This window comes from Phalangium opilio, unplaced genomic scaffold (assembly GCF_054372755.1).
Source record: "Phalangium opilio isolate 3A_F unplaced genomic scaffold, DU_Popi_V2 ptg000024l_1, whole genome shotgun sequence".
NCBI classification, from domain to species: domain Eukaryota; kingdom Metazoa; phylum Arthropoda; class Arachnida; order Opiliones; family Phalangiidae; genus Phalangium; species Phalangium opilio.
In genome coordinates, this window is record NW_028324155.1 from 4,229,957 (window position 1) to 4,256,170 (window position 26,214).

General features: G+C 35.8%; 3 protein-coding genes across 12 annotated transcripts in view; 2 read left to right on the plus strand and 1 right to left on the minus strand.

Moving 5' to 3' along the window:
• LOC149692278 (semaphorin-1A-like) overlaps nucleotides 1–26,214 on the minus strand; it is a 241,301-nt gene that overhangs the window by 5,082 nt on the left and 210,005 nt on the right. For 4 of the 10 annotated variants that reach the window (XM_089867978.1, XM_089867985.1, XM_089867982.1 and 1 more), the window contains 18 exons: nucleotides 12,158–12,254; nucleotides 10,669–10,714; nucleotides 10,419–10,481; nucleotides 10,199–10,306; nucleotides 10,009–10,096; nucleotides 8,738–8,758; nucleotides 6,373–6,477; nucleotides 6,199–6,287; nucleotides 5,933–6,074; nucleotides 3,794–3,872; nucleotides 3,432–3,579; nucleotides 3,227–3,348; nucleotides 3,044–3,126; nucleotides 2,743–2,965; nucleotides 2,585–2,659; nucleotides 2,400–2,464; nucleotides 1,522–1,677; nucleotides 810–932 (listed from right to left, as the gene is read on the minus strand). In XM_089867978.1, the coding sequence (XP_089724104.1) occupies nucleotides 810–932; nucleotides 1,522–1,677; nucleotides 2,400–2,464; nucleotides 2,585–2,659; nucleotides 2,743–2,965; nucleotides 3,044–3,126; nucleotides 3,227–3,348; nucleotides 3,432–3,579; nucleotides 3,794–3,872; nucleotides 5,933–6,074; nucleotides 6,199–6,287; nucleotides 6,373–6,477; nucleotides 8,738–8,758; nucleotides 10,009–10,096; nucleotides 10,199–10,306; nucleotides 10,419–10,481; nucleotides 10,669–10,714; nucleotides 12,158–12,254 (1,833 nt within the window). The remainder of the gene's footprint in view (nucleotides 1–809; nucleotides 933–1,521; nucleotides 1,678–2,399; nucleotides 2,465–2,584; nucleotides 2,660–2,742; nucleotides 2,966–3,043; nucleotides 3,127–3,226; nucleotides 3,349–3,431; nucleotides 3,580–3,793; nucleotides 3,873–5,932; nucleotides 6,075–6,198; nucleotides 6,288–6,372; nucleotides 6,478–8,737; nucleotides 8,759–10,008; nucleotides 10,097–10,198; nucleotides 10,307–10,418; nucleotides 10,482–10,668; nucleotides 10,715–12,157; nucleotides 12,255–26,214) is intronic. The other 6 variants (XM_089867979.1, XM_089867980.1, XM_089867981.1 and 3 more) reach the window with 6 other exon arrangements.
• Nucleotides 16,384–18,088, plus strand: LOC149692280 (N-acetylneuraminate lyase-like). The gene is made up of 10 exons (XM_089868014.1): nucleotides 16,384–16,491; nucleotides 16,566–16,621; nucleotides 16,699–16,769; nucleotides 16,836–16,923; nucleotides 16,992–17,049; nucleotides 17,112–17,187; nucleotides 17,250–17,342; nucleotides 17,405–17,682; nucleotides 17,740–17,779; nucleotides 17,838–18,088. Exons 1-10 carry the CDS (start codon nucleotides 16,459–16,461, stop codon nucleotides 17,975–17,977), a joined length of 933 nt encoding a protein of 310 aa, XP_089724140.1. The 5' UTR covers nucleotides 16,384–16,458; the 3' UTR covers nucleotides 17,978–18,088.
• On the plus strand, nucleotides 18,258–19,993 carry LOC149692281 (N-acetylneuraminate lyase-like). Its single transcript, XM_089868013.1, has 10 exons — nucleotides 18,258–18,409; nucleotides 18,494–18,549; nucleotides 18,659–18,729; nucleotides 18,794–18,881; nucleotides 18,947–19,004; nucleotides 19,080–19,155; nucleotides 19,218–19,310; nucleotides 19,377–19,654; nucleotides 19,715–19,754; nucleotides 19,816–19,993. The coding sequence occupies exons 1-10, from the start codon at nucleotides 18,377–18,379 to the stop codon at nucleotides 19,953–19,955; spliced, it is 933 nt and encodes a 310-aa protein (XP_089724139.1). The 5' UTR covers nucleotides 18,258–18,376; the 3' UTR covers nucleotides 19,956–19,993.

Below are 26,214 nucleotides of genomic sequence, written 5' to 3' on the forward strand. Positions count from 1 at the left end.
ATAAAAAAAAATATATTTGAAGTAAACTAGATTGGTCCAAAAATGATTTTTACCATTCCTTATATTATAGTATTAAATTTGTGCTCAATGAAAACTACCACTAAATACTCAAGGAAATTATCCTGGATTCCTGGAAAATGTTAATGTAAAGTCGCGGGTCGGGCAGCAGAAATTGGGCCAGTAAAATAAAAAAAAAAACGAAAATTTTCAAACTTTATTAAAAAATCTTAATATTTTCCTTTTTCTTTTCAGGATACTCAATAAGTTTTGTTCACATCTTTAAACAATAAACGAATTTAACGAACCACAAGTAACTCAACTAAACTTCGTAAAGCAAAAGCTGCAGAACATAATGTTACAGGCAAAAGCAATCAGCCGCGTGTTTAAAACACAAACTAGTGTTATCTTATTTGCGTTACTTGTGACTGTAAGTAAATTGTTGAGGGATTTCATATTCGAGGATATTTTCGAGCTAAATTGTCAATAAATGTATGAAACTTTATCCATTTTGTCTCTATAACAAAACACCGACACTATTGATTGCATGCGTTACTATATGAAAAAACCAGCACATCAAAAACGAACCATCAACATGCAGCTATATATATACTATTTCGTAATTTCGACCTTAACACGTTTCATCTTTGCTAAAAACATTATCTCGAATTTGAGGAACGAAAAAAAAGGATTTGAAAATAATGGTTTGGGATGTTAAAAAAGATAACTGGCAGACAGCAGGCAGTCTTGTGACCATACTCATCGCTGGTCAATGCTCACAAGACTATCACTTTAGGGTAGGCAGGGCTTACCATCGTCTCTGCTCCCCGAGTCTAAGGTTGATGCTGAATTAGTGCCATGCTGATTCTCGTGGCGACTGGCTTGATGGTGGGGGGATCTTTGCGGGACGCTACCGGGACTAGGCGGAGGCCGACCTAAATGATTAAACAAAGCCACTTCAGCTTTCGCAAATCACAACGTTTTTTTCGCAAAACATAGTCTTAGCTTAGATATTGTTAGTTTTAACACTGCATAGTAGCGAGTGGTTTTGTCGTTGTCGCAAGATTTTAAGGGATATGCCTAACTTTGGTTATTACCTGTTGCAAAATTTCGCACACTCGCGAGTGGAAAGTTATATAAGACGAAAAGCATAGACGAATGTGGGTAACGAACATTATAGATTTTGAGAAATGTTAGACAAACAAAATTGAACTGAACTCGGAAAACTTCAAACACAACCCATCACCCATTATTTAAAAAGTTTCTGCCAATTTACAGCCCACGTGGTTTAATTTAGATCAGTTACGAGGGAAAACATTAGGATAATTCCGTGTTAACGAAAGCGTTCCATAGAAAACGAACACAAAGAAGAAAAAACATTATTAAGATTAAATTATTATTATTATTATTATTATTATTTTGAATGATTAATTTTCATTTTCAAGTATTAATAATTAAAACTTGGTTATTAATTGAGTATCGTGCTTATTTAGGTTCAAATTAACGTTTTCCCTTATAACTGACCCGCACTTTTGATTCCATATTGATTCTGGTTCACGTTATCAACGTGTCCAAGAGGCTGTGGGCAGACGCAGGTCAAAGGGCAAGGCGCGCACTCGTTCTTTGGCTGCTCGATGATAATATTTGACGGTGACGTCGTACTCGATGAAGCCGAATCTACTGCACCAAGAAATAAATCTCAATGTTTAGTAACTAATACAATAAATCTCAATGTTTAGTAACTAATACAATTACGATGAGGTTGTGTTTGGCTGTAAAACTAAACCGACTTAAACTTAAAAACCAGAACCCTGTATTGCGACATTGACTATAGTTTTGAGGAATTCTAAACAATTTTGTTGTTTAGACGTTTAACTTTATTAATATTATTCTAATTAATTGGGCTTATTCCTGATCAACGCCACTGAGGCGTAGCGGCGACTTTTGGAACTATAATAATACGGTAGCCAATCAGAGGTGGCGCTGGAGTCTACGTACTCTGATGGAGATCTGTTATTTTCTATGTTTTGATTATTACCGCTTCAACTTCAAAAAACACGTTTTAACTAATTATTATTAACCGAATAATCTCCAAATAGACCAAAATCGAATGAAAACTTACTCCGAAAGTCTTATTTCATAATATTAGACAGAATAAGAAAGGTAAAATCAACTTTTAATACTTTTGAAACCATATCGCTTGTTAAGCCTTGGCCTATTCACATGATTCAGAAAGATCAACAAAACATAGAAAATAACCGATCCATCGACTCCACCGCCACCTGTAATTGGCTACCGTATTATTATAGTTCCAAAAGTCGCCGCTACGCCTCGGTGGCGTTGATCAGGAATAAGGCCAATTGGACTTTACTTAAAGTGAAATGAAGTATATGATGACTTACCATCCTGGCACTGTTTGTGCCATCCTTCCAATACATTTTGAATAAAGTTCTTTCTATTCCAAAGCCTAGCAAGAAACAAAAAAATAAACCACAAATAAGTTAAATAGATTATAATAAAACACAAATACGTTAAATAGATTAACAATGAAATTAAAATTAAAATACCCTTAATAAAATTTACTTACCGCGATGGTGAACTAGTACAGATTCTGCGATCTAAATCCCAAGCGCAATAGGGATCTTGAAGACCCACACAATCGCTGCAAAGAAAATTAAGTTGTTTGGTTGTTATTTAAAAAATTAACTTTCAGTTAACATTAACTTGAGATTAATGTCACATTACCTGCATGTTTTGGCGTGTCTGGAGCAGTTATGAAGAGGTATCGTTTTAATTTCTTCGTGGGAGACTACGACTAACTTCGATTGGTGCGCGGTGTTATACACCATAAGGTTAGTGACTGGTGCACGGTGCGGGAAAACTACAATATCTTCTATTATTATTGGTTGCACTTTGGCATCAGCTGTTGAACTTCCAGCGTTCACGGCTTTTAAAATGCGACCATTGTCTGCGAAATATTCGTACAAAATTTAGTATAAAATAACGCGCAATTACATTACAAAGTAATTAAAAATATATCAATTACCCGTTCCAACAAACAAAACGTCATATTTTTCTCCACCCGACGTTTCAATTTGGGGATCAACTGCTATATAAGTGAATCTGTATCTAAAACAAGCAAGTTACAAATGAACATTATTTCACGCCCTATGACCCCAAAAACTACAAATTCTTCGAAATATTAAGGGGCCAAAAACATGGTATTTACTCGAAACTGGTGTGGAGCAAAATAGGGTGTCCCCAAAATGCTGGTACAGTATTGTCCATTAATGGGTGATCTTTGACGAAATTTACCGTCATCTCGGGCAGTGTTTGAGAATTATTCACGCACTAAGCGTAATTAATTATTTATAGTTAATCGACCGTAAATTCGTAACCAATACGAAGACAAGTTAAACAAAAGATGTACTCACTTGTCCTGGTCTAGGTTCTGGCACTTTAGAGGTTGGCACAGAAAGCCAGTTAGAGTTGATATCGTCTTGGCCCTTGAAAGAACCTTCAAACGTGTGTAATATATCATCGAGACTGAAGGCACACACTGCTGACCCACTTATGCTGTTCCTAAAGCGATCAAGTTAAACATTCAATAAACGAAATGTATCAGTAAATAAACCCTAACAAACATGGCTGAAAACGGCAATCTGACCCCTTTTATAAACTACTCGAAATTGGTCAACTTTCTACAGTCAATATTTGGGGGGCAAAATATATCAACAACTTAATTATTATTGGGGTCAGATTGAATGAAGTCTTATTAATCTCAATTGGAACTTACTGGGGTGTGGTAAAAACTCCATAAACCAGCTGGGCCTTCTTTTGAGCGTAAGTACCTTCCACGATGTGACTTGTAGATTCTAAAAATAACAAGTTAAAAAAATCGAAATGAAATTTTTTATAATATTCGAATCGAATATTCACACACAAAATAAAGATTGAAGCAACAATAGATTTGATAAATTCAAAAACTTTTCAAAAGGGGTCTCTCTAGAAAAAAAAAACCTTTATTAGAGTAGCGGGGCTATTTGATTCCATTCGAAGAAATTGAACGAGTTCGATAGATATATAACTTCCGTACAAATCCTTTATATTAGAGAAGAAGGTAGGTAGGTAGGACATGACTGGGTGGACGGGTGTTAGGGCCGAAAAGCGAGCTTTTATATATCTTTTTCTAAGAGAATAATCAATAGCGGGTCTCCGGGCGCTGATGAAAAGATGGCTAAAATAGATTAAAACGTAGCATATGCCACGCCAATGCTTTAACTCAATAGAAAATAAAATGAAAAGGGGGCAAAAAGAAAAATTGCGAACATTTCACTTTCGCTGACACAATTGCCAGAGAAACTCTTAGGAAACCTGAACAGCTTTACAAGGATTATTTTTATCCGGAAAAATTCCTTCCTTCCCTATTTTGCCAACGCCTAAAGGGGCTAGCTGTGTTTCCTAATTAAATAACACAACTAATTTTTGAGTGCTCCGCTAACAAGGAAAGATACTTCCCTAGTAACAAGTATGTATCTTAAACTTAACTTTAACCTTCTTCAGATACTTTAAAATTAAAATATGTTAATTAAAAACATCACCTCCATTAAAACACAACAATAATAAAGTACATTTCTTAAAATTTTAAAAAATTATTAACGAAGTCTTATTATAAACACAAGCCCCTGGTAGGTATCTTCTCCCTGAACTACGGTGCAATGAGGGGTAAACATTTCTACAGGCGCGCGTAGGAAATACATGGAGTCATTTCACCCTGTAAGGTAGCTTTGCCCTACAACCAAACCAAAATCCACAGTTCATGAAATTGAAATAAAACGTGTACGAAAATCATTTCGAACTTCAAAATCATCTGTAGGCCTACTCTTGAAACAATTTAAATTCAATTAAAATTAGGCTTAGAATTAAATTTAAACTTAACGCAACTAAAACGTGTGGGCGAATATCTTACAAAACTTCTCAGAAATTAAAATTAAAATCAAATCAAATTTGAGATTAAAGGAATCAATTCTTTAAAAAAACCCTACAAATTTCGATTTCTGAGGTTATTAAAAAGGGCGCCACTCCCTTTAAAAAGGCGGGGGAGGGGTGCGGGCGAGCGAGAGATGATAAGGGGAGCAAATTGATCGACCACTAGAACTCATTATCTTGAACCGAACTTGGAATAAAACGTGCCTATTATTAAGATCGTGAAAATTTCCAATTTCCGTTAATTTCGCACGCTAATCAATTGATTTGAAAGAAGTTAAAAAAATAATAAAGTAAAAGGGACCTAGATTTTTATAATAGAGGAGTTTTGAAGCGAGCCCTTTTAAAGAACAGGTTCAGTTCGGGGCAAGCCTTAATGCGTTAGGAGGAGCTTCGAAATTATCAATCATTATTTAATGGAATATTAATAAGGACCTGTCGAACTTTACTAAGTGTTAATAAACTCGGAAATGGAGTGGGGGGGGAAGGTTTGTAGTAAAGGGCAAAGGATAATTAAGGTTCCCCTTTTCATGGCTGTAACTATCCTCCCGTTTTCGATATTGATGATGAAGGGCGAATTAGTTTTACTGGTGGTCCCTTATCAAAGGGCCACGAGGAATTACCAGGCACAGACTGTGGCAACAACGTCACTGCCTGTTATACGGATAATGGGAAACCCTTTCGTTTTTTTAATCCTTAATTTTTTTTTATAGTATGGTCATTAATAAAAAAGGAGGAGGTATTTATGGAGAAGGCGTGTCCGGGTTTTGTGAGCAGATTTATAGAGATTTTTTTTTAATTTAATATAATAAGGGTTTTAAATTATACACCCTCATCATTTACGGTTTTAAATGTTTGAGTTCAAGATTAAAAATTAAAAGTTTCATCAATCAGAAAAGTTGAGTACAATTGTTTGCGGAGAAAGGTTAAAACTAAAAAGTGTACTTACGAATTTCGTTGAAATAGAATGGAAACTCTCCCGAAATGGAGCAATTGAGGCGGGCTTTTAGGAACGACGTCCACTGATTTCGGAACTTATGAGGACCACCTTTGTCCTTCGTGCACACACGAGCTACTCTTGAAAATACCGCCTATATTTTGGAAAATAGTAAATGGGAAATAACGTTCAAATATTAGTAAACAATTAATTTAAACAATTCAATTGTTTGTTAAAATACAGAATAAATCAATAAATCGTTAGAAATAGACAATGACCTTTCCGCAGTTTATGTACTCGACTGCGATTTCTCTAAAGAAGAAATAGACGTATTCGCCATGGTGAAGTGAATTCACGAAATTGGGCGCTGAAATTTTAGATATCATATTATAACTTTTAATAAATTAACCTTATATTAACCAATGTATTAAACTAATTTTCTGAAAATTTACCATTTAGGTGTTTCATGTTCAACTGCTCAGTGCGCAAGGGTTTACGATAAATTAGCGGATCGGCTCCCGAAAATTGTGCCACAGTTGCTACGTACAAATGCTCGTCTAAAATGAGTTAAAAAAGAAAAATGATTAAAAATGGAATATAAATTAAAAATTAATACGTAAAAATTAGCCTAAAATATTTATCGACCGAACTTCGTAGGCCTTCAAAAATTAACTTATTTATTTTGAGCTTCGAAACGTTTCTATCTTAACAACTCAAATTCCTTAACTCTGAAGTTGTAATTGAGACATCAACTTATGCGAGAGGTTATTATTTATATTATGACTTGATTCATTTTCTCGTGAAACAGATTACGGAAATATATATAACACCAAATAACAAAAATGTATAAAAAAAAAAGTTGCGTAACGTCATTGTCAAGTCCAACACCACCTCATCTGGACTCTTTACTGCGGACCAACAGAACTGAATTGAAATATGCTGAATATATTCAAGCAGATACATTGACACAATGTATACAGAAAAAAAAACGCGAGAAAGAAAACAGATCTCATTATTTAAATATATACAACATCGACCAGGTATTTACACGTTACGCGTTAGACATCCATGGCTCGTGTGTAGGATTAGGTTGAGTAAGGTTTGGCGGAAGGACTAAAGCCATGATAGCCTAGCCAAAAAAATCCCGTTTCTTTCCCCAACGTATCGTGATCTCTGGGCGATACCGAAGAGTGATGGAGAGATATTTTTTTCGCTTGGATCACAAAAGTTTGGCGGGAAAGCTCGCGGGGTAAGATATGCAAATGACTACGTTAGGGGGAGAAAAAAAGGAAAATAGGCGCGCTTTGGTTCTTTCGGTGTGGTTTGCAAAAACGCGTGCGTGGCTTTTGTGGATTCTCGCCAGAGCGAACCAGGAAGGAGATTCCGCGCCAAAGGAACGAAAGGGGAAATCATAAAACTATTCAGAGTCATCAATCATGATACTAGAAAGGTGCAAAAACTCTTTGATCGGAAAACAAGACTAAGGTTGTCGTCCAGGGTGATTGTGTGCAGGGTGTGAAGAAAGTGTTGTAATCTCAACTTTCCCCCCCTCTCCTTATAATACTGAATCAATAGATAGAGATCACCACATTCTGCTTAAAAATCCTTCAAAGATAATTCGTGTATTAGAATGATTAACCACTACGAGCAAAGCGACTGGACATCAGAGTTTCAGACAACTCAATTCCATCGAAATGATCTGGTCTATTTTGAAGGTAATTCATAAACCGATCAACTACGACGACTGTCACCGTTAAAGTGAGTTACAGTAGATAAATAATGCGTGTTAAGTAAGCTACAGGACCCCAGACTTTTGTAACACGTTATCCAGTCGTAAGAGAAGAAAAAAAAGTTAAGTTGGCGCAACAAAAAAGGAGAAGGAAAGTCGAAGAAGCGGCAGAGCCGTCGGGATTCTTCGACCCGGTCGGTAGCTACACTGGGAAATGATAAAGTAGGTAATGCATTATTCACGCTTTGTTCCGGAGGTCTAAAGAGGCCGTCGGAGGGGCAAATGGGGCGTAGAGCTGGGCACGAAGAAACCCGCGTCGTACGTAACGACAGAAAATAGAGAGACAGCTAGCGAACGAACGACAGGGTAATCAACGAAGAAGGCTTCAGTCCCCAAAAAGTGGCTCCGAGAAATTAAACTCAAAAGAACGGCGTGGGGAGAAAGTAAAAAGAAGAAGAAAAAAAGTTTTAATAGACTAAAAGCGGCCCAGTTGTTTTTCACTAGAAGGTTCCGTGGGGGTCCTGGTCGACTGTCTTTAGGGGATAAAACTTCTTTCTCTTCTTTATACTACACTCACTCGCCCTCCCATCTTGACAACGGCTCTTATACGTTGCGAGAATCCTTAAATAAGCCTTTTACACCAGCTTAAGAATGCCATGGTAACTAAAAATACTATTCTTTATACCACCCAATGGTTTTTTTGCGATTCAAAGCAATGATAACCGTGTCCTAAGGGAATTGAGATTCTAATTATGGAAAGCTATAGTCGTCTAGAATTTTAGGGTAATGAGATGTAATAACAACACCCTGCACGTTTCTCGTGCTGGGTCAGTAATGATATTTGGGTTTCATGACGTAGTTTAGTTGGGCCTGACGTCATGACAAAGAGGTGCGTGGGTACCAAAAGGCCTACAAGAATTGTGGGTGAATTATATACGATTCTCTTTAGAAGCACAATGATGACAAAAGCGTATACACAAACGTGCAATTTATCACACGAAGACAACAAACACTTATTGCTACAAATATTTGTTTGGGTTGGAGGGGAAAGAGTGTAAAATGAGTATAGAGATAGATAGAGACTGTACCTGTCCTTTGATTCAGCGGTCCTGGAAAGCATTGAGGAGAGCAAAAGTACACATTGTTACTTATATACCGAAGGACAATAGTTATTTTTTAATTTTTTTTCTTTTTCATTTTGATATCAGAACATATTTTTTTTTTTTTTTTCATTTTGAAATGTTAGTTAAATTTTACCAAGAAATTATAATACAATCAATTAGGCCTAAATTCATCAACGTACGAACCGAAATTAGTGTGATTAAAGATAATTTACGGGGATTTATGTTAAGCGCAAATCGCGGGCAAATATAGTCTCAAGATGATTTTATTATGAGGCGTTTTAGAAATATCTTCAAAGCTAGCGAGTTTTATACATGATTAAAAAATGATTAAAATTCAACCCCATATGGTTTATGATGTAACTTGAATACTTCGTTCACGAAGAACCAATGATATCCTCGCTCTTTTAAAAACCAAAATAAAATATCCCCATTGGCCAAGCCAAGGCCAATACATTCTCGAGTCGAACGTGACTTTCTAAGATCAGTTAATTAAACACAAACCTTCGTGTTGTATTTAATTAACTTATGGTATATAAGAAAGGATTGTTTAAGTTAATATGGAAATAAGCAAACACTGGGCTGATTTGCAGAGAAAAAAAAATAACATTCGAGGGAAGGGGGTTCGGTCCTCTAGAAAATGTACTCAAATATACAAATTAACCACTTTCCACGGTTAAAAAGGTAATGTAATTAATACGAAGAAAAGTTCGGGTTTTCCCCAATTTTCCTACATGGACCTAAAAGTATAAGATAAGCTACAGGCATCGGGACAGGAAAGAATGAAAGAAACAAAGCAAATAACGAAAGGTTTAGACAAACGACTTGCCAGTTGCCACCAGCGCCAAGGTTTAGTAGGGTAACGTAACATAAGGGCGGAACAAACAACGGGACTTCTAAAAACAGATGAGTCTATTTGCTTTTCTCTTTCATTTCAAATGGACTGGTATGGGGTGGGGGGAAGTAGGAAATGGGGAGGTCGCTTCCTCCGTCTTACTCTTTACCAAAGTATATACCATTTAGCTAAGAAGAAAGAATCTTGTTATATTCCTTCGTTTACTCTACAATTCCTTATTATTTAACCTTATATCTCCATTGTTAGTCAACCGTAATCAAAAACGAAGAGTTTACTCTCTCTCTCTTTCTCTCTATTTAGTTAATAATTCGTAATCACTGATTTAATTAACTCCAGAAAGGAGAGACTCGAGGTTTGGTTGAAAAATATGAAAAGGACTTACCGGCAAATATAGCGGTGCTGTTATGGTTGGGGTCATAAGGGCAAAGGCCCACCCCAGCCTGTTCTATCGTTTGGGTGTAGACGTCATCCTATAATGAGACAATTACCTACATTAGATCCGTAACTTCCGGCGTATAGGACATCCAGTCAGCTATCTAAAGAATGAAAGAAAATGGGACAAGGAGACTTACGCTTTGTTTGTACTCTCGGCACATAGGTTTGTAGGCATTGGTCCCACAGACTAGAATTGTGTCTTCGGATTTTCTGGCTAAGACGCGGATATAATTTTGGCATTCCTCCTAAAAAAAATCCAGAAAAACCATCCAATTTAGGGTTAAGTTTTGAATTTCATAAGAATTTTCTCGCAAAAAAATGAAATGAAATGGAAGAAATTTAAATTTTTTTACTGACCTCGGATTTGCCTTTGAGACGACACATTCGGATGTCGTCCTCCGTTGAAAACCACGCCAACCGCTGCACGGTAAAAAAAAAGTTGAAACATGTCAAACGAGGTTTCATAAAAATGTGCTTTTTCTCGTTAAAAAATTCTAGCTCTCAATTATTTTTTTAGAGTTAGTCATTCGAAACCATTTTTTTCTTTTCAATAAGGTATTAATTATTAACTTCTCAATTTTTAGTTTGCTCTCAAATATATCCATACCTTTTTCTCCTCGAGCGTCCGTAGACTGATATTGTACACCAGATTTCTGAAATAGAAATTAAATACGTTGCAAATTACTTAAAAAATATTATTAAAATTACAATAAAATAAATAGACAACTTTTAAAAGTGTCAAAAAAAGTGTAATAAAATCATTGTACCCCTAGACCACTACTGAATCTATAAAATAAAACTGTCAACTACAATAACCGGTTAAGTACTAGTCTTTCCGATTATCCGTCAAGTTTCTACCAGAAGAAAAAAAAAACTACTTCGGAAATGGAATTTTCTTTTTCATACATAATATAAAATTTCTTTTAGTCGTCAAAGCGTAGCGGGAAAGACTAGCTAGAAAAGACGAAGGGGATTATGAAAAAAAAAGGGTGAATTCGCTAGTGAACGAGGGAAGAAGAGGCAAATCTAGAGAACTAAAGTGACACATAAGGGGTTTCAGAAATTGCGTTTTTCGCGCGCGCCATCGTCGTCGCAAAAAGGAGGGCGAGAACCTCAACCCCATCGTATATAGAAAATGGTTATTGTTATTAAACTGTCTCGGGAAACATCTCTTCTGCATGGCACCCTCAAAAATTTTCATCCCCCCGTTTCGAAGTCCTCGCGATTTACTTGGCTCCCCAACACAAGGATCGACAATTTTGAGTCCCCAACTTGATCCGTTTTAACCGCTCGTCACGGTGGCTATGACGCGTCATACTTATTACTTACAGACGAGCGAAAAAGCTAGGAAGAACAGCCCCAAATTTAATCAGAAACAAATTAATTGAAGTCCTCTTGTCATGTTTCAAAAGATAGTATATGGATTCGCTTTCACGTTGTAAGACAAAAAGAACCCATGGCATGGACGTCATTTTATGAACTTCCGATTTGTTAAACGCATATATGCAGGAAGAGGATGGATGGATAGATGGTTAGGTTATACTTCTTCCAAATGACCGACTGTCAAAAGTCGTTTTCATCAAGAATGGATATTTTCCCATTAATGGTATACCCCCATTGTATTTCGGGAGAGACTGTTCCCTGTAGCACAAAATAGCGCTACCGCTATACCTCGCGACTGCGTGATTACGGTTTTTTTAGGCATTTTTTGGTATTCGGGATTCGTTTCGGGGGAGCTTTACATTATTGTCATTCCTTAATGAGATTTTCTGTAGTTTTTCCCACGACCACACCATACTAGTGATATAGCGAGCGGAACCTTTTTAGGGGCTCAGTAGCGCGTTACGATAAAACTGTGCCGATTTCATTTGATTAAGGGTGGGATTACGAGATATTGGTCCCTATGGCAGGCGGTATAGAAGTTGCTCGCGACAGAATTGGGAAACCTCTCGGTGGTTGAGTCATTCGGTTATGAATGAATGACTTTTATTTAGGCATACGAAGTGCACGATTAGATTTTTGTCCCGAATGGTTTATATCTTTCTATAATTCTAGACAATACTGGTACAACTATATATATAAACAAATTAACAAACCTGGCGCCAACCAAGAGATAGTCTCCATCTCGCTCCAGTAACTTGAAATGATCACTGTATGTCTGGTTGCCTTCGAAACTCTGGAAAGACCCTTCTTCTATAAGATACAGAAAAAGAGAAAAGAGGAAGACAAAGATAAATTAATATTGTAAGAATTCAGTAACCGATATACGGAATTAATAATACTCGTATTCGGAGGAATACTCGCAATTTCGCGATTAAAATAATTTTTAAAAGAGAGTGCAATATTCTTGGTCCTTAACGGATATCCGCTAGTTTCCTTGGCGTAGGGAAAATTAAGAATACGATGAAGCGGAGGAATAAATCATTTAAATTTTTGGGGGGTTCACGGAAGGGTGGATGCGGCATGGGGAAGATGGGGCGAGCGAGCGAGCGAGTTGGAAGTTCCAAAAGATATAGACCGGTAGAAAACAATGCGGGCATTGTGTGTAGTCAAGCGGCTATTAACCGACGTTACGAACGCATTATCTATAAACTAAAACCCGCCCGAACCACTTTTGTTGCGGCGTTAGCCTAGGAGTGGGTAGAAAACGAAAAGCGAAAAGGGGTGCCCTATTGACTTCTTCTCTTGCCGCCATTTTAGTCGATAATTGCAGACGCTTTTCTCTTCACCCAAGATCTCCTTTTAAAACCAAGGATATTACTTAAAAGGAAGCCCTAATACACAGGGTCTCTGCCTACTCGAGGCGAAATTTGACGACCGACCAAGATATTCAGTTTTATTATTAAAATTCAAAAGATGCCCACCATCGTGCACCATACAGAGAATGGATATATAAATTTCTAGGCAGCCCAAGGCCCTCCATTGCCTTGATTAAAATTTAAGCAATGAGCTTCTCCATTGAATGATGATGAGAGTATTATAAGGAATCTTTTGTCGGTCTATTGTGAGCGGTTTTACGTTACGACCCCTTTCCTAAGAGGTTTAGGCCTAAGTTCTAAGAGGTTCGAAATTTAACCCGTTACTCATTTTAAATGAATTAAGATTAATTTATACTCTAGAAACAATAAATTAATGGAAAAATTTAATAAAAGTGTCTAAGGAAAACCCATAAAACGTGACGTAAAACAGACCTAAATAAATTTAGATTGTTCTTACGCCGCAGTCTGCGTATGTAATGTATTTCTAAGGGGTCACTATCCCCAATAAACTTGGAATTCCATGGTAGATTGTTTCGCGGGAGTTTGAGCGATGTCCTACAGTTGGTTTTCTCGTTTCTCTCAACGGTTTTTCCCTTCCCATGAATAAAACAGAAGCGAACAACATCCCTCCCTAGCTGCACCGACGTACATCGTATCTCTAATAATGTCCGTTTGGGTATACGCAAAAGAAAGACGCGTCATTCCTTTTGTTTTCCGGGGGAAGGAAGAAAGGTCGACATGATCTCTAGGAAAAGAAAACCGTAGGAATCTGCAGCTGGAAATTGATTTTTCACGCCCGGACAGTCCCTCGTACCTACCAACCTTCCCTCCTGAACTATCCCCACAGCGTAACATATCCATTTTGGTTTTCATTTCGCTCATATTTGGCGCGTACGGTACGTGGTGACCAAAAGTCGATAGAAACAGGGTATTTTTACATGGAATGTCAGAGGAAAAGATTGGGTTTGTCGTAAGAATGTAGAAAGGTCCATGTTTGACCATGTTAAGCCTTGGCATTTAACTTCCCCCTGGTGATTATGATTAAATACTAGACTAAAATTGCTCCCAATACATGTATTATTAATTTTAAGAAAGAGTAACGACCTTTTACAAAAAAGCAGTAAACTGTTTGATATTAAACTTTCCATATGGGCAATTAGGAAAATTTGCATACTTTGACGAATTAGGCTTAACGCGGACCATGTTTTTTTATCAATATTCATAGGAGAAGGTATAGCCAAATAGTCGGCCACCTGTTTATATTCCTGCAGAGCCACCGGTCTTGTCACCCGAAAATGACCGGGACATTTATATCAACTATAATAATAACCCATAATAGCCGGGCCATAAATGACGTTTTTGACACAGCGTCACCACCTAGAGAGACCAAAGCACTGACGCGGCGAGCGATTAGCGTACGTTCTTGCTTAGCTCCGGTAATTTATTATAAACAACACAACCCTCGTATGCTAAATTCTAGTTTCATACGGTAGTATACACAGTATAATAACTTTAATGAGCGATATGTTTAATTCGTCAAAGTTTTTTCCTGCTCTTGCTGGACATAGAACGAAACATAGGCATGGATATCACGTCCGACGGTTTCGCGGGTTTTTAACTTCCGGTGACGTACGCGCCAAGATTTAATTTCAATGTAGGGTTGCTATGGAAACCTTAAGCCTATTTCTGAATTGTTTTTATTTACATATTATAAGGTTACTTGGCGAAGTATCAACATTTAATTATTTCTGAGGGCAAAGGTTAAAGACTATATATTAAGCGGGAGTCAAGATTCTCTGACACTTGTTTCTAAGGTCACGAAATACCCCTAAATTTCCTATTGGTCTATTTAGTCTTAACACTTGGCATCCTAAATTATGTAAGTTTTATTCAATTTCCCAAATCCGATTAAACTACTTACGTCAGATTAACGTTTAGCTTAACATATACTGTGCAAATCCGATTTCCAATTCAATAATTTAGCAAATTAGATTCGGGATAAAAGCCTGTCCTACCGTGATAGTGAAAGATTAAAGTATTTTAGACTTTACTCTCTTTTTTTTTTTTTTGTAAAATAAGTTTAAGTTTGGAATTACATCCAGCGTAAAACGATATAAAAAGATATTTGGCCATAAAATCGTTTATCATGTCGAGCCTCAAAACCGAAGAAAACCTCATAAATTTAAAAGAAAAAAATAATAAAAAGGCGCTCTAGAATATATCCTGTTACGCAAATACAACCACCACGGACGGTGGACTGCCAGACACATTCTGATTAATGATAGACGAAGCTGGAATGAAAATCCGCGCTCTCGACACAAAAGCGCGCGCGAGCTTCTCTACTCGAGAAGTTTCGGATAAAAATGCGCCAAAATTTTAAGCGCTAACATTTTTTTCATTTCCCGCAAAAATTGAAAGACGCTCGAGCTAAAGATATACAGAAAAAAAGAACAAGCCCTCACGCGGTGTTTTATGATCACCTTTCGTATTTCAAAAACAACATCGAAATAGAACACCATATCAAGGAACAGTACAACAAAGAATTTATACCTTTAAAAGCCTACTGCGAATTTTCTTTTAACAGTTAAACCGACCGATAACACTTCCCCTTTAAAACCGCATTTACTTATTTCTTTATACACGATAATCAATTGAATAGTTCTTAATCTTCATAAAATTCCACAAGAAAAAGAATGAAAACCTCAAAGCACAAAAAGCGAAAAGCGGCGCCAAAAAAAAAAGAACTTTGAACTAAAGAATGGATTTTAATATCAGTCAGGATTCGCATTGGAGTTAGTCCAACCGTGAGGATGCGAACAGAAAGACAGGGGAACAAAAAATAAATAAAATAAAGGAACATTAATAATCGAAGACCGACCGGAATTGCGCAAGAAGAAACATCCTGACAGCAAAATAAATAAAATTCCATCCCGTCGAATGCGAGGGTACATATATTTATTGAATCGAATGGAGGGGAAAAGGCGGGACAAGGTGCACGAAAAATTAAGATACATCTAGTCCAAGGGGGTCCCCGGCCCAAGCTAGCTATTTCTCGAGGCGCTGCAATGACGTCAAAGACTCGGTGCGAGATGGAAAATATTGGAAGCCCATTCGATTCGCTTTCCCAGCGGGATTCCCTTTTTAAAACCGAGAAATCACGATGAAGGCAAATTGAAATTATATTTCAAATTTGTTCATCGCGGGAATTTAGCCTTGGAATCGAACCAATATTTAAAAGCCTCCGTTTTATTTTTCACTCAGGATCTTATATTGACTTAGAATTTGAGATAGAATTCGAAATTTGATATTAGAAAATAAATATTGATTACCCAGTTTGGTTACAGTAGAAATTTTATAAGGGAATTATTTTTAAATCAATCTAAATGATGTTGCTTTTAATTTATCTTCTTGAATTGATGTAATCTGATATTAATATAACTCGAGCTTTTATTTCTTGGCGGATTAATATCCCCTTATCAAAAAGGGTCGCAGTCATAAGTGTGAGATAGCTACAGCGTACTGTTGCAAAAATAAAATCGCTAGACCAAGGTCTCTTTCAGACACTTCGAAGGCGTACCCTTGAGGTGACAGTCGACTAAGAAAAATCGACAGTGTTGGTCTTAAAACTACTAAAAACCATGTCGATCTCACTCGCAACGAAAATTAAAAAGGTATATTAATAACTTTAAAATAAAAACCCTCCAAATATTTTAAAATAAACCGTTACACTTGGACAATAATTTAGATTATGGACTATCAAGGTCTTGTTGCGGCTCCATTTAATGCCTTCAATGATACCGGGTAACATTTCTCTTATCAGCTTATTCCTTATGTCATTAGAATTATAAACAACTCATAAATATTAATACTAAAAACAGAGAGCTGGTTGTAGACTGTATTCCAAAATACGAAAAATACCTTCGGGATAATGGTGTTTACGGAATTTACGGTAAGATAACCACGAAATGTGTTTACATCTTCAATGATCATTGACGCCAAAATACTAAATAAATAGTAAATGGTACAACCGGGGAATGGCTTTCAATGAATATTCAAGAGAGAAAGAAGACGGCTGAAGAATGGTTAAAAGCCGCCAAAGATAAGTGAGTCTAACCTGTTTAACATCTACCGAATTAATCCTCAAAATTAAATAAAAAATATTTAACTATAGCATGAAGTTAACAGTGATTCACATCACGGCTAACTGCATGAAGGACATGTTGGAGTTGGCAAGTGTCCATACTAACATTTATAATAGTCTAAGCCTTTAATTTAAATGATTATACAACAGGCTCGGCACGCTGAAGAATTAAACGCTGACGCGATAGCCCTTCTGCCACCAATATACTATAAACCCGATAATAATGGTGAATTTCTTACACGGAGTTAAATTTGTAATCCGACTTATAAAAAAAATTATAATTAACAGCCCAGCTTATAAACTACATGAAAGAGGTATCATCAGTAATACCCAACACTCCAATTATTTTCTATCACAACCCATGCTTTTCGGGAGTACAGCGTACGTAATTAACAATTTGAAATGCGTAATTTTTTCCATAATTAATTCTTGAAATATTTTAGTGAATTTGAACGAATTCATTTCGGAAGCGCGACCATTAGTACCAAATTTTTGCGCCGCCAAATTCTCACCCACTGACATAAAGGACATGGTTTACTGCCAAGCTAACCATGGGCGTGACTTCAAGATCATGCCGTCATGTGATGAGCTTTGGCTCGCATCTTTGTCACTGGGTATAAAGGCGGGAATTGGAAAAAGTCATGGGATACTACCAAAACTTAACAACGAAGTAATGAAATGGTTTAAAGAAAAAGACATGGAAAAGGCTTGGGAAGCTCAGGTAATTGGAGAATGTTTATCTCCCCAAAAATAAATGTTTAAATGAATTGTATTTCAGATGAAATTAAACTCAGTCATAGAAATAATTTCGAAGAGAGGTAAATAAATTAAATTAACTTGTATAGTTAAATACTAATAATTTTATCTATAATATAGGGAAGGTGCTTGCTACCATGAAAGCATTCGTGAATTTAACCTCCCCAATTGACGTTGGGCGTATAAGGTTGCCCATTTCACCTTTGACCCAAGATGAACTCAACAGTTTGCAGAACGAAATTAAATCACTTAATTTATAATTACATTTTTAATTTGAAAATTATCGAAAATAAAGTGTAACTGATCAATTTCAGATCTTTATTGACTTGGGATTTCAATTTTGGCATTCAAAATAAATTAGTATTATTAAATATTTGTTTTTCATTTACCTGCTTGAAGAACTGACGCAATTTCAAAGATTCTTATATCTTAGGCCTTTGCAAAGCCATTATCTAATTTATATCTTATTGCTTTAACATCCCGTTATCAAATACGTCACTGACGTGAGCTTGAGATAGCTCTTAGCTCTACATCTACAGTCTGGAGAAATAACTCGCTACCAAGGTCTCTTCCAGACTTCGAAGGCGTGCCAGCTAGTCGACTAAGCAAAATCTCCTTTTAATTTAGCATCATTTTAGTCTAAAAACTGTCAAAACACCATGTCGACGTCACTCGCAACGAAAATTAAAAAGGTATTTTTAATTAAAATATTCAATAACACTTAAATTAATTCGAGTTTTTTAAGCGCAATCCGTTTTACTTCTACATTAATTTAGATTATGGACTTTCAAGGTCTTGTCGCGGCTCCCTTTACGGCTTTCAACGACGCAGGGTAACTAAAGGATCAGTTTCTCTTAAATAAATTAAATGTTTTATCTATATACTTCTCCGATGTCGTTTGAATTATATAAACAAACCATTAATACTAATACTAAAAACAGAGAGCTGGTTGTAGACGGTATTCCCAAATACGAAAAATACCTTCGGGACAATGGTGTTTACGGAATTTACGGTAAAATCAAGCCTTCAATGATTATAGACACTAAAATATACTAAATAACTAAACAACTAAATAGTAAATGGTACAACCGGGGAATGGCTTTCAATGAATATTCAAGAAAGAAAGAAGACGGCTGAAGAATGGTTAAAAGCCGCCAAAGATAAGTGAGTCAAAGGCTTAAAACCTTTCTAGTTAATCCTTAAAATTAAATAAAAATATTTAACAACAGCATGAAGTTAACAGTAATTCACATCACAGCAAACTGTATGAAGGACACGTTGGACTTGGTAACTTCACAAACTTATTCTTATTTACCTGCCTCAATTCATTAGCATATTTATAACAATAATTTCGCACAACAGGCTCGGCACGCTGAACAATTAAACGCTGACGCCATAGCCCTTCTGCCACCACTTTACTACAAACCCGATAATAACGGTGGATTTCTTACACGCAATTAAATTTCAAATCTGACTTAAAATAATCATGATCATTAACAGCCCAGCTTATAAATTACATGAAAGAGGTAGCGTCAGCCATACCCAACACTCCAATTATTTACTACCACAACCCAGGAAGAACCGGAGTACACTGTACACACAATTAACACTGACATTTAAATTCTCCTTCTGATTAATGAAACTTGAAAATGTTTTTAGTGAATTTGAACGAATTTATTTCGCAAGCCCAACCATTAGTGCCAAATTTTTGCAGTGCTAAATACGCCCTGTCCGATCTAAAGGATTTGGTTTATTGTCAAGCTAACCATGGACGCAATTTCAAGATGATGTCTGCCATTGATGAGATTTGGTTAGCTGCTTTGTCCCTGGGTGTAAATGCGGGTATTGGAACCACTCACGGCATCATGCCAAAACTCAACAACGATATTACAAAATGGTTTCAAGAAAAGGACATGGAAAAGGCTATGGAAGCTCAGGTAATTGGGGAATACTTCTCAATACTTAATAAATATAAGTATAAATGAATTGTATTTCAGGTGAAATTAAACGCGGCCACAGAAATAATTGGAAAGAGAGGTAAATTAAACATATATGAAGTTAAACGCCCTTCTACAATTATGACTTATCTATAATTTAGGATACAAACTCGCTGCCATGAAAGCCGTCATGAACCTAACCACTCCAATCAACGTTGGACGCGTAAGGTCTCCAATTTCTCCTCTAACAGAAGATGAATTCAATGGTTTACAAAAAGAAATTAAATCACTCAATTTATAATGACATTATTTCGAAACAATAAAATCATACAAAAACTATTTAAATTACTTCTATGTTATAACATAAAAATGCAACTTAAAATTCAGCAAAAACTACAATGGCAGACTTAAATTTTAATACAAGATAAAATCTGACCCAGTGAACTAAACCATTTTTTTTTTTGTTATAAAACTCTAGGTAAGTAGCTCTTTATCGGCTTCATATTCCGTTACAGTAGTTTAAAACTTTTGTTTTATCGCGAGCAGATTTTTAAAACACGATACGCGTCATGAACTGAACACTTCACGAGCCATTGAGTCCCTTCTCAAAAGCGGGCAAACCTTTCCAACATTTAGGAGCTCTAAAACGGTACCTAACCTAAAGGCTAGCGCGGACTATAGCTCCCCCGGACCGATTATTTATTTACCGGATGGCCGAAAACCATTTATAGGTCTACCTTAAATTAATCTTTAGCTCGCGCCAAAACGTTTATCGCGCCAACAATTATTTTTTAGTGTTCCCCCTCTCTTTCTCTTTGTTCGTTATCGGTGCCCTACATTCTGGACGCAAAGTGTCGTTTCAAACGAGAAATGGCATAGCAGATACTGTTGCAGCGAAAACCATTTAGGAGGTGTAAGTTATTCCCATACGCAACATAGAAAGCGCGCGTCGGGAAGTACACTTTAAAACTAGACTCCATATATCATCCCACTCATAACCATGGCGGCAAAACTAAATCCGTAGACAACCGGTTGTGTTCAAAAGGGGTGATACTATGGGATTAAAAACAAAGAATATAAATAATAAAAATATAATATACAGTTTTCAGTTTTGTAAACACAGGAAGCTCTCTTATTTAAGCGTAATGGCCGATGGTGGTGTTTGAATCCATGGTTTTAATAATGAAGTTATGGCTGGAAAAGGGTGGCGTAATTCTAAAACCATTCAGGTCTAAACTTTGGCACAGCGCCAAAAGATAGACAGACCTCCGTCCATATTTTGACGCAAAACACCTAAAACTAAAGGGCACTAAAGAACTGGTTCAAAAAACTAAAGGGGTAATAAGAAACCGGGACGAACTATATTTATAAATAAGTATACATTCGCCATAGAAACGAGTTTGACATCTCGGCTGTTACAGTCGAGAAACGAACGAACTGGACGAAGAAGTTTCAATATATAGTCGAAAAAGTATAGTGGCCATGGTCCATAACGTTTGACGAGAAGAGAAAATAGAATTTCTTATTATTGTTACTCTTCTTCTTTTTGGGCAGCACGAGTGATATATTTTTCCGTGAAATATTTTTCTGGGCCGAAACATTTGGAAGAGATCACGTTTTGCCCCGTCAGCTTTGGGTATTACCGTCCACCCATTTCCCATCTCCCAGGGTGCGCTTTAACGTTAACTCGGCAGCTATGTACGCGGGAAAAAAGGAAACGAATAGCGTGTAGGGTTGCGCGTTGTCGGGGACAAGTGGATGGCGCAAAAAATATAAGAACACGTTTACGGAAAAACAATATTCCGGCATCAGGAAACCAACCAGGCCATGGTAAAAAGAAGAAAACGAAATTGAACCTTTGGGAAGCCAAACCATTCCGGGCCCATATCTCTTTAGTCATTCTTTCATTTGGGTGGTGGTTCACTTATGAGAGGTGCTATTGGATACGCTCTAAGATACCTGGTCACGTACGTAAATGGGTTGACAGGTGACGTCATAAAACTCGAAATAAATATGACTTCTTGTGTAACCAACACACGAGGATAATTTACTTCAAAGTATTTCACTTCTGGCGAAAATGTACGTATAGGTAACCTTTAAATTCTTATAAAATGGCTTATCATATCCCGTCTGGTCCAAGATTTACGTTCAAAAAAGGAAATCTGAGCTGAGACTATGACAACATTTGAAGAAAAAAAAAAAACAGGAACAACGTATAGAAAAGCCAAAGCTATATATTGGTGCTAGCTTTACTATATTTTACGACGCGCATGAAGTCCGTTAAGTGTTTTACTTCTTTTTCTGGACACAAGACAAGGTAGAGAGAGACTTGGGGGAACTTGGACGATCATTTGTTTGGCTTTAAGATTACTCTCTTTCTCTCTCCGTCTTCCATTTCATAATGGCTTTATATATCCCTGGCTTTCTTCTTTGCTAGCTAGAGGTGGCGGACACCGTGCGAATAAAGCCCATGAACATAAATATTTTATATTAAAAGCCGAATTGTTTAGAGGTCTAGTTCCTACATTTTTTATAGACCCCAAGCGCGAGAAAGAATACGGTACTACAATCGTGGGTAAGGTAACAGCCGTAAGTATGATACCCAATAAAATACGTCAACGGAACTAGCAAGGATTGTAAAACGAAAGTTTGGTAACTAAGGTGCCCACCTTAACATACAGTTTTAGGTAGTGTTATACTTATAGCTTAGTGTTGCTTATGGTATAATAAATAGTAAAATAAATAGGGGTTTTTTGGGGCCATATAAATTGCCCTCTGTAGAGGACTAGAGGTACAGTATACGTACTCGTGAATAAGGCCAAAAATATACCTATACAATGACCCAAAGTTACCATGAGAGAGAAAAAGGGTTTTACACATTCTTAAGTTATGATTCGTATACTGTATACGCATTGCAGTCTATAAAGGAAATATATTTACATTGAAATTCTAGTTGTTTCACAAAGAAAAATGGGTTACTTTAAACTTGAATTCAATTTTAAAACGTCTTGGGCTCATACGTAACTTTCTAGAAATTCCCTCGTAGAATTCGTGGAATTACCTTTCGAGAGTTGAACTAGAATATAATGTTTAAAAACCCGTTGACTTTGTACAAAAATTCGACAAATTCTACCTTAGAGGTACATATTCCCAGCAACGAACAGTTCTGTTCAATTTAAAGTTAAAATAGAATAATTTGTTGTTGTCATCAATTTCCTTAATCCGTCTTGGCTGAACGACTTAATTTGACCAATGGCCTAGAAGATGACGTAAACGTCCAGTAATAAGAAGTTTGGAATCCCAGATAAGCCACGCCCATTTAGTATATATACATATATAGAATCCTCCTCGCGTTGTTACACAGAGAACAGCTTCTATCGTTTCTTTATACCTTAAGCCTTTCTCTAACACAGACTGTTCCTCGTACGCACTAAGCCAAGGATGTATTGATTTTTGGTATTCTCCTCGCCCTTGGTGTTTTAATACCGCGCCCCTTTATCGCTTTTCCTCCGCAACCCTTCCAGGCTCCTATATATATATAAAAAAAAGGGCCGAGTCGATGTTAAAACGTTCTTTCCCTTGTTTTTATACACCTTTTTTTCTCAACAACGGCTCCGTAACTTATTACAGAATGTAATATAAAAAACAACGATTGGAAATATTGTACAAAATTTAAGCAGTTACAAGATGCTTTGTTATGTTATTAACTTATACGATTCACTTATACGATTCACTTATATTTTAACGTATGGGTAGTAGAATTTGAAAATTTCGTTAAGCCTAGGTTAGAATTTGAAAATTTCGTTAAGCCTAGGTTAGAATTTGAAAATTTCGTTAAGCCTATAGGTTAGAATTTGAAAATTACGTTAAGCCTATAGGTTAGAATTTGAAAATTACGTTAAGCCTATAGGTTAGAATTTGAAAATTACGTTAAGCCTATAGGTTAGAATTTGAAAATTACGTTAAGCCTATAGGTTAGAATTTGAAAATTACGTTAAGCCTATAGGTTAGAATTTGAAAATTACGTTAAGCCTATAGGTTAGAATTTGAAAATTACGTTAAGCCTATAGGTTAGAATTTGAAAATTACGTTAAGCCTATAGGTTAGGATTTGAAAATTACGTTAAGCCTATAGGTTAGGATTTGAAAATTACGTTAAGCCTATAGGTTAGAATTTGAAAATTACGTTAAGCCTATAGGTTAGAATTTGAAAATTACGTTAAGCCTATAGGTTAGAATTTGAAAATTACGTTAAGCCTATAGATTAGAATTTGAAAATTACGTTAAGCCTATAGGTTAGAATTTGAAAATTACGTTAAGCCTATAGGTTAGAATTTGAAAATTACGTTAAGCCTATAGGTTAGAATTTGAAAATTACGTTAAGCCTATAGGTTAGAATTTGAAAATTACGTTAAGCCTATAGGTTAGAATTTGAAAATTACGTTAAGCCTATAGGTTAGAATTTGAAAATTACGTTAAGCCTATAGGTTAGAATTTGAAAATTACGTTAAGCCTATAGATTAGAATTTGAAAATTACGTTAAGCCTATAGGTTAGAATTTGAAAATTACGTTAAGCCTATAGGTTAGAATTTGAAAATTACGTTAAGCCTATAGGTTAGAATTTGAAAATTACGTTAAGCCTATAGATTAGAATTTGAAAATTACGTTAAGCCTATAGATTAGAATTTGAAAATTACGTTAAGCCTATAGGTTAGAATTTGAAAATTACGTTAAGCCTATAGGTTAGAATTTGAAAATTACGTTAAGCCTATAGGTTAGAATTTGAAAATTACGTTAAGCCTATAGGTTAGAATTTGAAAATTACGTTAAGCCTATAGGTTAGAATTTGAAAATTACGTTAAGCCTATAGGTTAGAATTTGAAAATTACGTTAAGCCTATAGGTTAGAATTTGAAAATTACGTTAAGCCTATAGGTTAGAATTTGAAAATTACGTTAAGCCTATAGGTTAGGATTTGAAAATTACGTTAAGCCTATAGGTTAGGATTTGAAAATTACGTTAAGCCTATAGGTTAGAATTTGAAAATTACGTTAAGCCTATAGGTTAGGATTTGAAAATTACGTTAAGCCTATAGGTTAGGATTTGAAAATTACGTTAAGCCTATAGGTTAGAATTTGAAAATTACGTTAAGCCTATAGGTTAGAATTTGAAAATTACGTTAAGCCTATAGGTTAGAATTTGAAAATTACGTTAAGCCTATAGATTAGAATTTGAAAATTACGTTAAGCCTATAGGTTAGAATTTGAAAATTACGTTAAGCCTATAGGTTAGAATTTGAAAATTACGTTAAGCCTATAGGTTAGAATTTGAAAATTACGTTAAGCCTATAGGTTAGAATTTGAAAATTACGTTAAGCCTATAGGTTAGAATTTGAAAATTACGTTAAGCCTATAGGTTAGAATTTGAAAATTACGTTAAGCCTATAGGTTAGAATTTGAAAATTACGTTAAGCCTATAGATTAGAATTTGAAAATTACGTTAAGCCTATAGGTTAGAATTTGAAAATTACGTTAAGCCTATAGGTTAGAATTTGAAAATTACGTTAAGCCTATAGGTTAGAATTTGAAAATTACGTTAAGCCTATAGATTAGAATTTGAAAATTACGTTAAGCCTATAGATTAGAATTTGAAAATTACGTTAAGCCTATAGGTTAGAATTTGAAAATTACGTTAAGCCTATAGGTTAGAATTTGAAAATTACGTTAAGCCTATAGGTTAGAATTTGAAAATTACGTTAAGCCTATAGGTTAGAATTTGAAAATTACGTTAAGCCTATAGGTTAGAATTTGAAAATTACGTTAAGCCTATAGGTTAGAATTTGAAAATTACGTTAAGCCTATAGGTTAGAATTTGAAAATTTCATTAAGCCTATAGGTTAGAATTTGAAAATTTCATTAAGCCTAGGTTAGAATTTGAAAATTTCGTTATGTCCGGTTACAATTGTTAGAATCATGTCACGTGTGAGGAGGAACACACGCCATATCTTTTCTTTAGTACAGTAAAAGATCCTCTTTGTACAGTGATTGGCCCCTGAATGAATCAGGAAATCGATCTTCTATCAATAAAAAATCTATAGACCAAAGTACTCCAATATTAATCCTCAAATACCATAGTTATCCCAGGAATAAAAGTAAATATTGGATACAGTGTCTTCTTACATTGGAATCCATCTTTCAAAAAATAGAAAAAAACTTTTTAAAGTTTCGTCAGTTCTATGCTGCACTCTTTTTCCAACAACAACAAAAGTTCGTCAAATAAAATTCCGACGATATATTTTAAAACGAAAAACAATGTCGGAACATTTTTTTTTTCTTTTTCCTTTCGCATTTGATTTTAGAAGTATGGCATGCAAGACAAGTAACTGTCCAAAGTTTCACATAGAAAAATGTAATAATGTTTCAACACTATGGAAATTTTGAGATTAATCCGCTAAGATAAATGTTTAAAGAAGCGTTTCTAGGCATAACTCGCAACTTCTAGCACAAAACTGTTTTTAAGAAAAGTTTTCGTCAAGTTTAAATCAATATCACGACTTAAGCC